The 16,032-nt window shown below is 41.6% G+C and overlaps 2 protein-coding genes across 4 annotated transcripts in view; one reads left to right on the forward strand and one right to left on the reverse strand.

Annotated features, from left to right (window-relative positions):
• Positions 1 to 16,032, reverse strand: part of LOC124252905 (cell death abnormality protein 1-like) — a 242,250-nt gene that overhangs the window by 225,037 nt on the left and 1,181 nt on the right. For all 3 annotated transcript variants that reach the window (XR_006892055.1, XM_046686586.1, XM_046686585.1), the window contains exons 2-4: positions 2,252 to 2,333; positions 1,640 to 1,918; positions 488 to 596 (exon numbers count right to left, since the gene is read on the reverse strand). Coding sequence is in view for 1 of the 3 variants with exons in the window: in XM_046686586.1 (XP_046542542.1) it covers positions 488 to 596; positions 1,640 to 1,918; positions 2,252 to 2,288 (425 nt within the window). In the remaining 2 variants the exon portion in view is untranslated. The remainder of the gene's footprint in view (positions 1 to 487; positions 597 to 1,639; positions 1,919 to 2,251; positions 2,334 to 16,032) is intronic.
• On the forward strand, positions 4,448 to 9,294 carry LOC124252904 (multiple epidermal growth factor-like domains protein 10). Its single transcript, XM_046686584.1, has 5 exons — positions 4,448 to 4,513; positions 4,634 to 4,691; positions 5,175 to 6,192; positions 7,036 to 7,144; positions 7,614 to 9,294. The coding sequence occupies exons 3-5, from the start codon at positions 5,436 to 5,438 to the stop codon at positions 7,987 to 7,989; spliced, it is 1,242 nt and encodes a 413-aa protein (XP_046542540.1). The 5' UTR covers positions 4,448 to 4,513; positions 4,634 to 4,691; positions 5,175 to 5,435; the 3' UTR covers positions 7,990 to 9,294.

Here is a 16,032-nt window from a genome sequence, read left to right on the forward strand (position 1 = left end):
ACAAAGCTACGTAATGAGAGAACGAGTGGATGGTTATCCCGTCTCAAAAAGGCAAAAGAGCTGTGAATGGATGACGGCACAAGATGTAGTTCAACGATACCGCTGCTGAGCAGTATTCCGTCCATGAGGTCATTGCCTTTAAATATTTCAATTTTCGGTGTGGAAATCCAGTGGTTGTAGTCTGGGGAATGGTTCATGGGTACATATGAAATGACAACCATTCAGGTCACACATGTCACAACAACTACGATAATACTGGGTTTGGGAGGGGCCCGGAGCAGCCGTGAGATGAATTCAAAAGGCTCCCAGAAAAGGGAATTTGTTGTAAGTGAAGCATGCTTATCATTTTCCTACATGGAAACTGTTTGGCAAATAACGATGACACATAGCGTGTATATTCCAAACAGTATGGAATATTTTCAGTAATCATCGGTAAAGCTCATTGCTATGATACCCATTGTGATTGGAATAAGAAAGATATACTCACACACAAAGAATGATATTCAACAGCACTGAAAAACCAAGACAGCTTCCAAGGATCACGACCGAGGTAGGTTGAGCTGAATTCCTGGTACAGGTGTCTGGATTACTGAAATCTGGTGGAGAATTCTGTCCGCATTTAGACATATTCAACACAATTCGTGTAAAAAAACATGCAATTTCTTTTGTTTCTTAACGATAACATATAATTACAGTTTTTGTGAATCAAACATTGGTTGCTGGATACCTATAGTCAGTACCGATATCCCCACGGCTCCTTTGACATTCACTTTCATAATGCACATAGATAAACTCTATGTTTCCAACTCTATGTTTCTATTGACAATAACTAAATATGTATGAAGAAGTCAGCCGAGCCTCCAGTCGACAATGACTTCTGGTTGGAAAACACGTGGTATATGTAGTGTTAAGATAAATAAAAGTTCACATTCATTCATTCACCCAAGCTTCACCGACCTCAATTCAGAATAATGCATTTGTAAAGCAAGACATCTTCACAGCAGAAAGATCCATGCCTCCAGATAAATCCTAACGAAATTGACACTTCTCGGTCAACAATATTGGGGAAATATGATGTGCCAACAGCAATACAAGACAGAACCATGTTCTTCCTTTTTGGAGAATACCTGGCTCATGAAAAATATATTTAGTCCCGGGTATTATAGTAAGTACTTCTAGAGTTAGTGTTGTAAAAGAAGAGAATATATGCTACTCTTCGATAGTGATCTGTGACCTACACTAACATTATTAATTGCCCTCACTTGGCATACATATTGATTCAACACCTTCCGTCCATACGATGGCTTTGAGAAAATGCATTTTAATAATAATTGCAAACACAATTTGGTTGTGACCTCAATCTTCAGAAATAGGTCTCTTATAACTTTCTCAGATTTTGGCCTCGCCCAAGTATATGACATTTGACATTACTAGTCCGTGTGTCAAAACAACGTTTCCCATACTTAAAAGAGGACGGTTTCATAAAATGAAGTCAAGAAATTTCTGAAAAGTGTCTGAAGGTATGCAAAGCATTCGAATACAAAAGGGTGTAATTTGCCGCAGTCGTCAGTCATAAACATGTTAATGTACCGATGAGTGTTAGCATTAACCGTTTTTGACAATATGGTATATGCCCTACCTTTGGAAATGTTACAGAAAACTCCTTTGTAGTTTTCTATGCAGCCTTGGGTGCAGTGACCGTTATGTTGATTACATATCTTGTTGAGACAGTTTTCACTGCAGTTTTTCGTGCAATCTATACCATACGACCCAGGAATACACCCCTCTGAGCACTCTCCAGTTGATTTCCTGCAATGTTTTGCCGTACTGTTTTTCACGAGGGCGCAGTGGCAGGAGCAGTTTCGTTCACAGTTGTCACCAAACTTTCCCCACTGACACTGAAGAGCACTGGCCACAACTGCAACATATTGGCAAGATTGATTCAGTTGGGGACAGTTTTATAGCCATACTGTAAATGAAGAAGTTGAGCGTAACCAGCACATCTCAAACTATTGCAGTCTAACAAAGGGTAACAATCAGCATTAATGGCTAATTGGAATCCACAGGAATCAAACCTTCCATGATCATGGAAGATATTTCTCTTCACAGCAACTTCCGTCCTAGATTTCTTATGGATATTTAAACCGTTTTGTTGCATTATGTTAATATATAATAGAAGCGGCAAAAACCCTTTCCACATCCATAAGAAATCTCGATAACTACAATGAGAATTACTAAAACAATTACTCACATAGAATAACGGCAAGAAGCATATATTCTAAATACATGGTATCATCATTTCTCTGTTTTTCACGACATCTCTCTTCTTTGGGCTGCGAAGACAAAATATATAAAGGCAGACAAAATATATAAAGGCATGAGAAGATATAAAGATCATGAAAACAAGTTTTAATACAGAGTACTACAATAAATATTGGTGTTGTAAATATCTTATTCAAGAAGAACGTTCGTTAATTAGCACACGGTAGAGCCATAAATTGGAAGTTATTCATGATTTTACCACTTTCAAAGAACGTTGATTAGTCTCTGCAAACCATTATGTCTGTCAAATGTTAATATTCAAATACAATATATATAAATATATATATATATATATATACACACACACACACACACACACACACACACAATTGACACTAGTTTCTCGAGTCAAGAGGTGAAACCCACCCCCGACCCACAACCCGATCCTGTCGTGGTGGTTGTGGTGGTGGTTTGGGAATTTTGGGTAGTTGACCACGCTGTGGAACATACCGTTGACAGTGACAGTTATATCTATACTGAGTCAAAAAAGAAACTTCACATTCTTTCTTCAGGGCACTATAAAAGAACAAGAGTTGGTAAGATGGTTAAATTGTTATTATTTCATTGCTGAGATCTGTGTGATGTACTCGATACACTGACAGTGCCATAATCAGTTCCATTAGGCTACACCGCCGTTCCAAAACATGGGTATACAGAATGTCAAGTCACAAGAATAAAAATGCGAAATTTCTCAGTTCAATATCGTGTATGGCCGCCCCGCGCATTCACCACTGCCAAACACCGTCTCCTCATCGACTGCCTGATGCTTGTGAACACGTGGTTGGGGATTCTGCGCCATTGCTCTTGCAAGGCAGCCCCAAGTTCCTGCAAATTCTGAGGTTGATTCCTAAGACCACGAAGCCTTCTCCCAAGTGCATCCCAAACGTGCTCTATTGGATTAAGGTCAGGGGACCTCGATGGCCAGTCCATGACGTTGATTCCAGCGTTTTGAAGGAAATTTCGTGTCAACATCGCGGTATGCGACCGAGCATTATCATGCTGGAACTGTAGACCTGGGCCATGAGCCGCCATAAAAGGAACGAGTTCAGGGGTGAGCACCTGGTCGCGGTAAGCAGCAGCTGTGAGGTTTCCACAGATGACCAGAAGTCGGGAACGGTTGTTCCCACAGAAAGCGGCCCACACCATGCAACTTCCGCCCCCGAATCTGTCGACTTCCTGTACACAACATTGGGCATACCGTTCACGACGTCGTCTCCAGACTCTATGCCTGCCGTCCGCGAATCTGAGGGTAAACCTGGATTCATCGCTAAAGACGACTCGATTCCAGTCTCTCTGGGTCCATCAGAGGTGACGTCGGGCCCACAGCAGACGTTGACGTTGATGAAACGGCGTCAATATTGGCCCACGATATGAACGTCGAGAATGGAGATTGGCAGCCCGCAACCGATTTTGAATGGTCTGTGAGGACAGTCGACCTCTAAACATCTCAGCCCTGGTTCGTGTAGCCGGCAGAAATCTGTCACGTAGGTGACGTAGGACGATTTGACGGTCTTCTGCTCGTGACGTCACACGTGGACGACCCGACGTTGGGCGATCAGAAGTGGTGCCAGTTTGTTGTAGACGACCTCGCAAGTCATACACAGTACGACGGCTGCATCCCATTGCTCTTGCAACGTCAATAACTGATCTTCCCGCTTGCAACATGCCAACGTTCAGGTTGCACATTTGACAATCGTGGCATTTCAAGTACCGTTAGAACTGTGGTTTAAAAATGTTTTTTTTAAATTCTTGAGGCCAATGCAAACACGTGCATATAGAGAAAACTTCCATGCGAAGATCACGTGATCGACTGCACGTGCAAAACCTGATTTGGCACTAACGTCATTTGCACTACGAATGGATGGGTTTTAGTGGGTTTTGCTAACGTTTTTCTAGAGTCGAAAGATAGGGATCCCATTTCGGATACATAGATGTATCATCAGAGAAAAATTATTCATTATTTTTCAAATTATATTTTGTGAAGTTTCTTTTTTTGACTCAGTATATATTTCCTGTTTGTTGGTATTATAGTCAAATGAATTTGTAACTTTCTCGTGTCGGGAAGGAAGTTGTAACCTAAACCTGAACTGTAAACCCGAGCATGTGAATCACATCATTACTGGGCCATACGCCGACCCACCGTTGCTTGTGGAGGGTGTACATGGGAAATAGGGAGGAAACTACCTTACTCGTGAGTATATGAGCCATAATTACATGATACTGCATGCTATAAAGCAAATTTATTGGCTCAGTTTTTATGCTCGATGGTCGCATATTCAACTTATATTTACATGTTACTGTCTCTTTTCAGGCACAGATGGATTTGTTGCTTTTACTTGTCATTACTAATTTCCCAATCACCTTAAAAGGTAAGTTTCTATCATATTGAAATACTTTCTAAGATATTTAAAAACATATTGTGTATTAAAAGTGTTTTCGAATAGAAAATACGAATCATGTAACCCATGGATATGTCTGCTAAATAACGAAATAATTGGCCCTGTTAAATCTGTTGACCTGAAGCTTCTGATTGAAAGACATCACCAAGTTTAACCAAGGACCAATGACCAGATGCATGTCCGATTACTTATTATTACTTTGGTTGTCGACTACTTTCCGGTTAAATGAACAAGCAGGAATTGGGGATGATGCTCCTGCTGATTTTCTTTGCATGATGTGACCTAAACAGTATAATACCCCACGAATCCTTAATATAGGATACTATCATGTTTGTTGCATTTGTTAAACGTACCTAAACTCCACGCATATATTCAGATAATGCTTGCACTAGTTACATGCATCACATGATATGAACATAAACTAATATATGAGTAAACCTGCTCACATTACAGCTGCAACGTGTGGAGAGAAGAAACACTGCTCAGACTGTCATGAGGTGATAGGACATTGTCTCACTGGTTGCGAGGATGGCTATTTTGATCTCATGTGCAGTTCGCTCTGCAGCAGAGGCTGCAAGAAGAGCCTTTGTACTCTGAACGAGCGAGGTCTTCAGGTATGTACGGAGGGTTGCATACCAGGGTATCAGGGCCGAAAATGCACTGACCAATGTGATTCCCCAGGGGTCGGATGTACAAAGTGTCCACACGTGTGTGATGGCGGATATTGTCAGACAGATTCAACTTGTGTTTCTGGGTGCGTTGGTTCCTATTATGGTTCGGACTGCAAGAACTGTTCAAGCAGATGTAAATCCTGCAACAGGATTACAGGACATTGTGAGAAGTGTTATCCGCCTTATGCTGGACCGTCCTGTGAACACACCTGCGGCCATTGTTTGGAGCTCTAGTGGATGTGACAATGGATGTCAGCATGGTTGTGTACCAGGATTTTATGGCAAGTATTGTGACGAGGAGTGCAGTATTCACTGTCAGCCTAATCCGATTACCGTTGCAAGCAACTGTTCAGCTCCTAAAAAGACCAACAATTGTCCAGGTGAATGTAACAAAGTGACGGGTGCATGTACACACGGATGTGTCCATGGAAGATATGGTTCTAACTGTTCCCTCCAATGCAATCCCAGATGCCTGTATGGTAAATGTGGTGCTACTGGAGCCTGTGTTGAGGGCTGTTCACCTGGATATTATGGAACAGACTGTGTGCCATGTCCTGCTAAATGTGTCAATCAGCTGTGCAACTCCACGAATGGACCATGCACCAGTGGATGTACAAATGGGTCATACGGAGAGTTCTGCGACCACTCATGTCAAAGATGCCTGGATGGCTTGTGCCATCAGTCGACAGGTGCGTGTACCAAAGGATGCGAGGCTAGTTTTGGTGGCGTCAGATGTGAACATGACTGTGCCAATGACTGTTCCTTAGCGGACTGTATGACAAAGAACGTATGTGAAACAGGTAAGCTGGTTTCAAACGATTGAGCTACAGTTGTTCTTGCAATGTCATACATGTATATAGCCTACGGACTTGCAGTGTAATCAGAAAAATGCTCCGTCGTCTTTTTGTTCATAAATGAACAGTGTCATTACAGTGAAAGATGTACGTACCCATGCAGTACGGGATGATACGAACACTTATCACAGAAATGATTCTGCGAGTCTTGTGTAGCGAGCGTTTATATAAACATTTGTCATTTTCACGTAGGACATTCTGTTTCATCAGTCTTGCCCCGTCTTGCACATAATCAATGGAATTATTAAGCAGTCTTGGGAGTTTACATATGATTGAATGATATTGAAGGTCAAGGTTACCCCATGTGATTTGGGTTTCAGCAAAGCATACAAAGTAACTTCAGTATTTGCTGTTGGAATTAGACGAGATTCAGAATGCATGATAACTCAGCATCTATAAATAGATTATGCACGCATATAATTGGATTTTTATTAAATACAATCACGATCTCTACACAGTTCAAAGAAAATGTCATCAAGCGCCAGAAGTGCATATACTTCCGTTAGGCACATAAAACATTCTCTTTAAAAATCTCTCTGCACGTGTTCGGAGTGGGATGGGGGTGGCACTACTTTTATTTTTATTGTTTTTATTTACAGAAAAAAAGGTTGCAAGGTGACTGATCCTCCTTATATGTCAAGCGGTGTCTCAATTCCTTCCCGGTTTATGATATTTGATATGGGTTACGGGATGATTTCTCATTTATGACTGACATCGGGAATACTCTATATGAAACATATAGATGCAAGTCAAAGGGGGACACTAATTCTGTAATACTTTCTTCTACAGAATCTACTAATGTTTTCCTGGGTGGAACCCTAACTGCTGCACTGATATTTGCTTCTTGTATCTTACTGGCAGCTCTGTTCTACTGTCGAAAGAGAATGAACAGGAAGAGGTTAGTTTCCTTATTTGTTTTGTGTATGTATACTTTTCTTGTTATGTTGCATATTCCTTTAACAGCCTACCGAAAGAACTGTTCTGTTCCAAAATACATCTTTGCAGAATCATTGGATTTGATATTACGAAGCCGTTTTTGTGACTTTTAGTTGGCGTGTTTTTTTAAAGAGGCAGATCTTGGTAAATGTGGATAGTTATAAGATGTTCTTTAGTTTGTCAATGGAAACACATACATGGCGATAGGAATTTATGTGACAAATTTGTATGTCACTCTTAAGGTCATGTCCGGAAACAGTAGTTTACATCCAATTTTGGGATTACGTCATCTCCAGCTCGACTAATGAACACTACACCGATATAAACCTATGCTTGTTGCAGTCGTAAGCTGTTATACTGTCTCGGTATTATATATGTTTATTGTTTTTAACCAACATCTATATAGAATGTCGGTCATTTGTCTACAATAGGCTTCTCCAACGCGACAGGACCTTGAGGGCAGTTCCGGTGGATGATAGAAACACACCTTCTCCTCAATATGAAACTCTACATATTTATAATGAAATTAGCGACAACGGTACTTCCGCAGTTTTGGAGCAGCAACTCAGTGACAAAAACGAAGATGCAAATATTGCCGTTCACGCCTTGGCTGACCACCCGAAGGAAATAAAATACTCGGAGCTCGGGTATCAGTCAACCCCAGAAAGTAATTTTGGATATTCCGTGTCATATTCACACTTAGTGAATGATGTCGTTGTTGATGGTTCTTATCAACATGGTAAATATCTGACCCCTGTGCACGGGCAAATGCGATTGGCAGTTCCACAGAGACCTTTAACTATTTGAATATTAAGATATTGTGCAGAATCGTGTTATCAGAAAAGTATGTAATGCTTTTAGTAATGCAGCCATTGGCTTTAGGGGTGGGGGGTTGGGGACTATTTCTGGTTATGTGGTACTAAATGAGTTAAGATGCTAGGTTATGTGGTACTAAATGAGTAAAGATGCTAGGTTATGTGGTACTAAATGAGTAAAGATGCTAGGTTATGTGGTACTAAATGAGTAAAGATGCTAGGTTATGTGGAACTAAATGAGTAAAGATGCTCGGTGATAAGTCCAGCTAAAAGGTGAAATGAATTACTAAGTTATGTTCTTTTAGCCCTTTGAGCTAGATTTTCTTGATTATACTACGTCGTACTGATTTTATTCACAGTGTGGTGCGTCATAGATATTTACAACACAGATACATATCTGAATATGTGTATATATGACCATCCTTTGTTCTTGCTTACATTCATGTAAATACGTTTTACTTTGATCTACTTAGTTTGTATGGTGTTGAACCTTACCGCGTTACTTTACATGCTTCTTATTAATACACTGTATTTGTTATCATTGAGCTCTGTGGCTATTCTCTTATGAATCTGCGTCGGTATTAGTGTGTCATACACGTGGACTAAAACATTTCTGTAATCAATTTAAAACCATAGAGGCTTATGGCATGTAACAGACATTACAGGTTCAGACACTTTAACCTGAAAATACTCAAAGTAACAAACTGAAAGTAGTTTTAGCGTTTATGTATATATATATATGTGTATGTGTCTGTGTCTGTGTGTGTGTGTGTATGCATATATAATTTCAACACTGCTTGTAACATGATATATTCATTAAGACTGTTACATAATTTGTAAAATTTTATTTTATGTTCTCAATATCAATTAATGCTACAAATATTTCGATTTTAGTGGATGCCTCTATTCACATTTACTTTGGATTTCATCGCCACCGCATTGATGTGCATCAACCATGTGTGCAAGAAAAGTGAAAGTAATGTCATTGAAGCGAAGGCGGACGTAACGTCTACTGTTTAATGTCACGACGTTCAGTGTTATAACATAAATCTATAAACTGACCTGTAAGCCCAGGTGCCCTGAGAATGTGTGATGATTATGAATATGTTATGATACTTTATTTAATTGTCCAGCTTTACTTTACCTAATTTTGCACATAATGTAAAAGTATTTTCAAAATATCGATGAATTATATATGTACATATAAACAAGTAATACACTTTCAACTTTAGCATGTCTACCCGTACTTACATAATGCCAAAATGATCTCTTTTAAATAAATGTCATTTGACACCAACATCACCTTTGTAATTACTTCCCACTTACCTGGAAGACTCGGAAGTACTTTGGAACAGGTGGTCGCGAGTAAAGATACAAAACATTCAGAGATACTTTATATTAGTTTAGAATGAGGGGTTGATACTTAATGTTTTAGCACAAATCTATTACCTGAATAGCCAAGTCTTCATGAATAAGGACCCGTTAGACAACTTTATCGTCTTATAACGAACACGAATCGTAGAAGAAAATCTACGCATTATACGCTTGCGGAGCATGAACATACGTTATATATGTGTAACCTGTTGTTAAATGATATTCTTATCACAAGTGGGAGCCCTTGAGGTAGGCAGTCAAATGTGCCCCCTTTTCACAATTCACGATAGGTAAAGATGATACTGTCATAAGAGATGATATGTCATGACATATAACTTTGTATACGTGTGCTAATTTTTTAAACTACAAGAATGACTCTAAATGATTATTTCATGACGATCAATTACAGTTCAATAGAGCTATGACTTAACTGAAAAGCTCAAAATGTATTTCTTTCCACACGCAACCTGTACATGCATGAAAGGTATCGTGTGTCATGTGCAGTGTGTTGGCACTCGAGTCAGAATAGGCCACAAGTACGCTTATGTTTGTCGTTGAAACATAACGCGATTGAGAGATCAGATTGAGTCACTCGGCTGATAATGTGTCTGTCCCGACCCCTCCTGTTTCAGATTCGATTGTTTACAGACGGTCTGGCTTTAGCTCGATTATTGTTGACTGTGACATAAAAGTTAAATAAGGCACACACTCGGGGAGCCCATATCAACGTATTTCTTATCGAGAGAAATATTGCTAAGGTACAGGCTCCAACTTGTTGACAAGGTTATATAAAGTCAGCAGGTCTATAAGGTGGAAAATCTTCCTGGCGTGGGGACGAAGGGGCTTGTCAGAAAATTTATACATTAAAAATTTGCATTTGCTTCCCGACATGGAAGTCACTGTCAAGACTGGAGTATCCCGTCATGGGAAACTTTGACCTAACTATTGTGTCAACAGACAATGCATACTGAACTTTCAGATGAACTGAAACTGAACAGCTGTAACAGTATGTCCTGAGTAAGTCATTCAGTACATTGTTTTTAGATGAGTAAAAATATTTGTCGATTCACTGCACCATGATGAATGATCAGTTATCTTTACACCCCTACAACAAGCTGAAGGTATTTCGGTATCATTGAGATAATGAAACAGTTTCGGTTTCATCAGGTTGTGCTCCAATTACATTTTACAATTGTATTGTCACACTGAGAAGATCTGCGTTTAGTTAGAAGGACTAAACTCCAGTCATTTCAGAAACACCTGACAATTTCTATGAATTAGAGTGAATGTGTCCTTATCAAGAATGGATAAGTTGTTTTTGTATTTTCGTTTTATTTTATTGGTGAGGGACCGCGAGATGCTGTTTAGAAGTCATACTCATACTGGTGTCATACATTGTCAGCAGCAGATATAGTCTGTAATTGAGAATCTATTTTCCCCGAGACACGAGTACAGTCAGCTTTGTGTGACCAAAGTTCAGGGCTTGCGTCATCAGGGTTAAAGTCTACGACTAGTTGTGTAATTCAGGAGCGGGTCACACGAAGTAATATATCAGTGTGCTTCACGTCAGCCCCCCACTTCATGCTTCCCGATAAGACATGAGACTGGAGTTTTTTGCTTTACTGTTTTACTACTAAGAATGAATATTCCTTTTGGCAATTGAATCTAAACGTTGTTTCCACTCTTGAATAGTCTGGGACATGCAGAATCATACATGTTTGGTTATATGCGTCACTGCATGGAAACTATGATTGTTTAAGGAATAGAACGATTATCTTTGTACAGCTATGTGTGAAAGACTGTATGTGTGTGTGTGTGTGTGTGTGTGTGTGTGTGTGTGTGTGTGTGTGTGTGTCCGCGCGTGTGGTGTGTGTATGTATGTGCCGGTTATGTGTATGTGAGTGTGATGTGTGTAAGAGTGGTGTGTGTGTGTGATGTGTGTGATGAGTGTAATGTGTGTAAGAGTGGTGTGTGTATGTAAGTGTGGTGTGTGTTTGTGAGTGTGATGTGTATCTGTGGTGTGATGTGTATGTGTGAGTGATGTGTGTGAGTGTGATGCGTGTGTATGTGAGCGTGGTGTGTGTATGTGAGTGTGGTGTGAATGTGTGATATGTGAGTGTGAGTGTGTGTGTGTATGTGAGTGTGATGTGTGTCTCTGGTGTGATGTGTATGTGTGAGTGTGATGTGTGTGAGTGTGCTTTGTATGTGAGTGTGATGTGAGTGTGGTGTGAGTATGTGAGTGATGTGTATATGTAAGTATGATGTGAATATGTGAGTGTGATGTGTATATGTGAGTGTGGTGCGAATATGTGAGTGTGATGGGCAAATATGAGTGTGATGTGTGTATGTGAGTGTGGTGTGAATATGTGAGTGTGGTGTGAATATGTGAGTGTGGTGCGAATATGTGAGTGTGATGGGCAAATATGAGTGTGATGTTTGTATGTGAGTGTGATGTGTGTATGTGAGTGTGGTGTGAATATGTGAGTGTGGTGTGAATATGTGAGTGTGGTGTGAATATGTGAGTGTGATGTGTGTATGTGAGTGTGATGTGTGTATGTGAGTGTGGTGTGAATATGTGAGTGTGGTGTGAATATGTGATGTGTGTATGTGAGTGGAATGTGTGTATGTGAGTGTGATGTGAATGATGTGTGTATGTGAGTGTGGAGTGAATATGTGAGTGTGGTGTGAATATGTAAGTATGATGTGAATATGTGAGTGTGATGTGTATATGTGAGTGTGGTGCGAATATGTGAGTGTGATGGGCAAATATGAGTGTGATGTTTGTATGTGAGTGGGATGTGTGTATGTGAGTGTGGTGTGAATATGTGAGTGTGGTGTGAATATGTGAGTGTGGTGTGAATATGTGAGTGTGATGTGTGTATGTGAGTGTAATGTGTGTATGTGAGTGTGGTGTGAATATTTGAGTGTGGTGTGAATATGTGAGTGTGATGTGTGTATGTGAGTGGAATGTGTGTATGTGAGTGTGATGTGTGTATGTGAGTGTGGAGTGAATATGTGAGTGTGGTGTGAATATGTGAGTGTGATGTGTGAGTGTGATGTGTGTATGTGAGTGTGGTGTGAATATGTGAGTGTGGTGTGTATATGTGAGTTTGAAGTGTATATATGAGTGTGCTTTGTATGTGAGTGGGATGTGTGTGTGAGTGGGATGTGTATATGTGAGTGTCATGTGTGTATGTGCATATGATGTGTATGTGCATGTGTGTGCAGTTTCTTTTTTCCGCTGGTACATATGTGCTGACTGTTACATTAAATTCCTACATGAGCAGTAACACCACACCACGTGACACGCATGCCTGGACAGATATTTGCTCCCTGTTTCCTGACGGTTTTTTGTAAAGATCATTCCTTGTGCTGATATCATGTACACGGAGGTCTGTTAAAGCAGGTTCAGCTATTCGATACCAACAACAACTGACAGACTAAAGTGTGTACACTGTGGTTGAGATTTTCTACTGACTGATTTTAGGTCAGCACTCTGCTCTGTATGTACAGGCACATGTAACACCTGAGGCGGAGAGTGACTCCATGTTAGTGTAAGCTTCGTGTCCTACATAAATGCTCTGCGTTTCATTACAATGCAAAGTGGGTGGGTGGGTGAGTGAGTGAGATCAGCTTTACTCCGCTTTAGTAATATCCTTGTGATAAGAATACATTCACTCAAAGTACCAATAAGAACTGAACCTGAATCTTTAATGTGATTGGCCACTAGGTTTCCCGAGGTTACCCTACTACTACCACCCAAAATGACAAAATATCGATCATGTACATTTATTTCACTTCACATTTTTAACGTATAAATAAGATATTCGGTAGAAGTCGCCAGTGCCACTGTCACAGTACACAACGCAAGGGGACATCACAGACGCCCCCGTGTTGTCATTGGTGGCAATTTGACAGGTGTAGGAAACCATGACGAACTCGTCGCCATGCCAGTTTACAGCAGGCCAATGTAAGCCTCAAGTTTGGAAAATAGAATTTGCCCTTGCTTCCTTGGCCTGCTGTTGCCTGATCTATCGCAAGTGTTGATTAAAAGAAACGTCATGCAATCCGACTTCAAAACCCATCGGTGACGTTGTTAAAGTCTGCGACAGGTCTGGGTCCATAGCAGGGATATTATCCCACAAGCTTTCCCCAGACCATGGTATGTCGTTATTGGTGAGTCGTTGTCAAACTTGTGTCGCTGTTAGTGGAGGCCATGTCAAAACTGACTTCTGAACTAGCATTTGATCCACAACACTTCCCATGTTCATGCTTCATGGACATCAGTAGATTGTCATTTTGAAGACTGTTTTTTCCTTTGACATATATTTCCTACGATAGTCAGTTCCATTCAGGAAATTGTTTTCACTGCATTAAACATTCTGTAGTAAGCGCTGTGACCCTTTGTTAAAACTATATGGCATGCGGTTGTTTGTTAATAGGTTAACGTGTGGGTAAGGATTACAATAAACGCGACAGGAGGAAACAGTCAAGCTGTCTCGGGGCTGCAGTCACCAGCACACACGTTCTCCCCAGCACACACGTTCTCACCAGCACACACATTCTCACCAGCACACACGTTCTCACCAGCACACACGTTCTCACCAGCACACACGTTCTCACCAGCACACACATTCTCACCAGCACACACGTTCTCCCCAGCACGCACATTCTCCCCAGCACATCATTCTCACCAGCACACACATTCTCACCTGCACACACATTCTCACCAGCACACACGTTCTCGCCAGCACACACGTTCTCACCTCTTACCAGCATGCACGTTCTCACCAGCACACACATTCTCCCCAGCACACACATTCTCACCAGCACATCATTCTCACCAGCACACACATTCTCACCTGCACACACATTCTCACCAGCACACACGTTCTCGCCAGCACACACGTTCTCACCTCTTACCAGCATGCACATTCTCACCAGCACACACGTTCTCCCCAGCACACACATTCTCACCAGCACATCATTCTCACCAGCACACACATTCTCACCTGCACACACCAGCACACACGTTCTCACCAGCACACGTTCTCGCCAGCACACACGTTTTCACCTCTTACCAGCATGCACGTTCTCACCAGCACACACATTCTCACCAGCACACACGTTCTCACCAGCACACACGTTCTCACCAGCACACACATTCTCACCAGCACACACATTCTCACCAGCACACACGTTCTCCCCAGCACGCACATTCTCCCCAGCACATCATTCTCACCAGCACACACATTCTCACCTGCACACACATTCTCACCAGCACACACGTTCTCGCCAGCACACACGTTCTCACCTCTTACCAGCATGCACGTTCTCACCAGCACACACATTCTCCCCAGCACACACATTCTCACCAGCACATCATTCTCACCAGCACACACATTCTCACCTGCACACACATTCTCACCAGCACACACGTTCTCGCCAGCACACACGTTCTCACCCTTACCAGCATGCACATTCTCACCAGCACACACGTTCTCCCCAGCACACACATTCTCACCAGCACATCATTCCTCACCAGCACACACATTCTCACCTGCACACACATTCTCACCAGCACACACGTTCTCTCGCCAGCACACACGTTTTCACCTCTTACCAGCATGCACGTTCTCACCAGCACACACATTCTCACCAGCACACACGTTCTCACCAGCACACACGTTCTCACCAGCACACACATTCTCACCAGCACACACGTTCTCACCAGCACACACATTCTCACCAGCACACACGTTCTCACCAGCACACACATTCTCACCAGCACACACGTTCTCACCAGCACACACGTTCTCACCAGCACACACGTTCTCACCAGCACACACATTCTCAACAGGGCACACGTTCTCACCAGCACACACATTCTCACCAGCACACACGTTCTCACCAGCATACACGTTCTCACCAGCACACACGTTCTCACCTCTCACCAGCACACACATTCTCACCAGCACACACGTTCTCACCTCTCACCAACACACACATTCTCACCAGCACACACATTCTCACCAGCACACACATTCTCACCGAAACTGAACTGAGCATGAAACGGAATAGTGTCTTTCTTACTGGTGTCACTTTACGAATCTTACCCAAAATACCAACTGTATTTGATTGTAAATTATAGACTCGGAAGTGTTCCCCAAATCAGTCTACACTTCACATGTACCACTACGCTACTCTACACATGTACCACTACACTACACTACACATGTACCACTAGACTACACATGTACCACTAGACTACACAACACATGTGCCAATACACTGCACTACACATGTACCAATACACTACACTACACATGTACCACTACACTACACATGTACCAATACACTACACTGCACAAGACTACACATGTACCACTACACTACACAAGACTATACATCTATCACTACACTACACTGCACAAGACTACACATGTACCACTACACTACACCAGACTACACATGTACCACTACACTACACAAGACTATACATGCACCACTACACTACACACGACTACACATGCACCATTACACTGTACAAGATTATACATGTACCACTACACAAGACTACACATGTACCAATACACTACACAAGACTACACATGTACCACTACACTGTACAAGACTACACATGTACCACTACACTACACAA

Source organism: Haliotis rubra, unplaced genomic scaffold (genome assembly GCF_003918875.1).
Source record: "Haliotis rubra isolate DU_JTF1 unplaced genomic scaffold, ASM391887v1 Scf529, whole genome shotgun sequence".
Classification (NCBI taxonomy): domain Eukaryota; kingdom Metazoa; phylum Mollusca; class Gastropoda; order Lepetellida; family Haliotidae; genus Haliotis; species Haliotis rubra.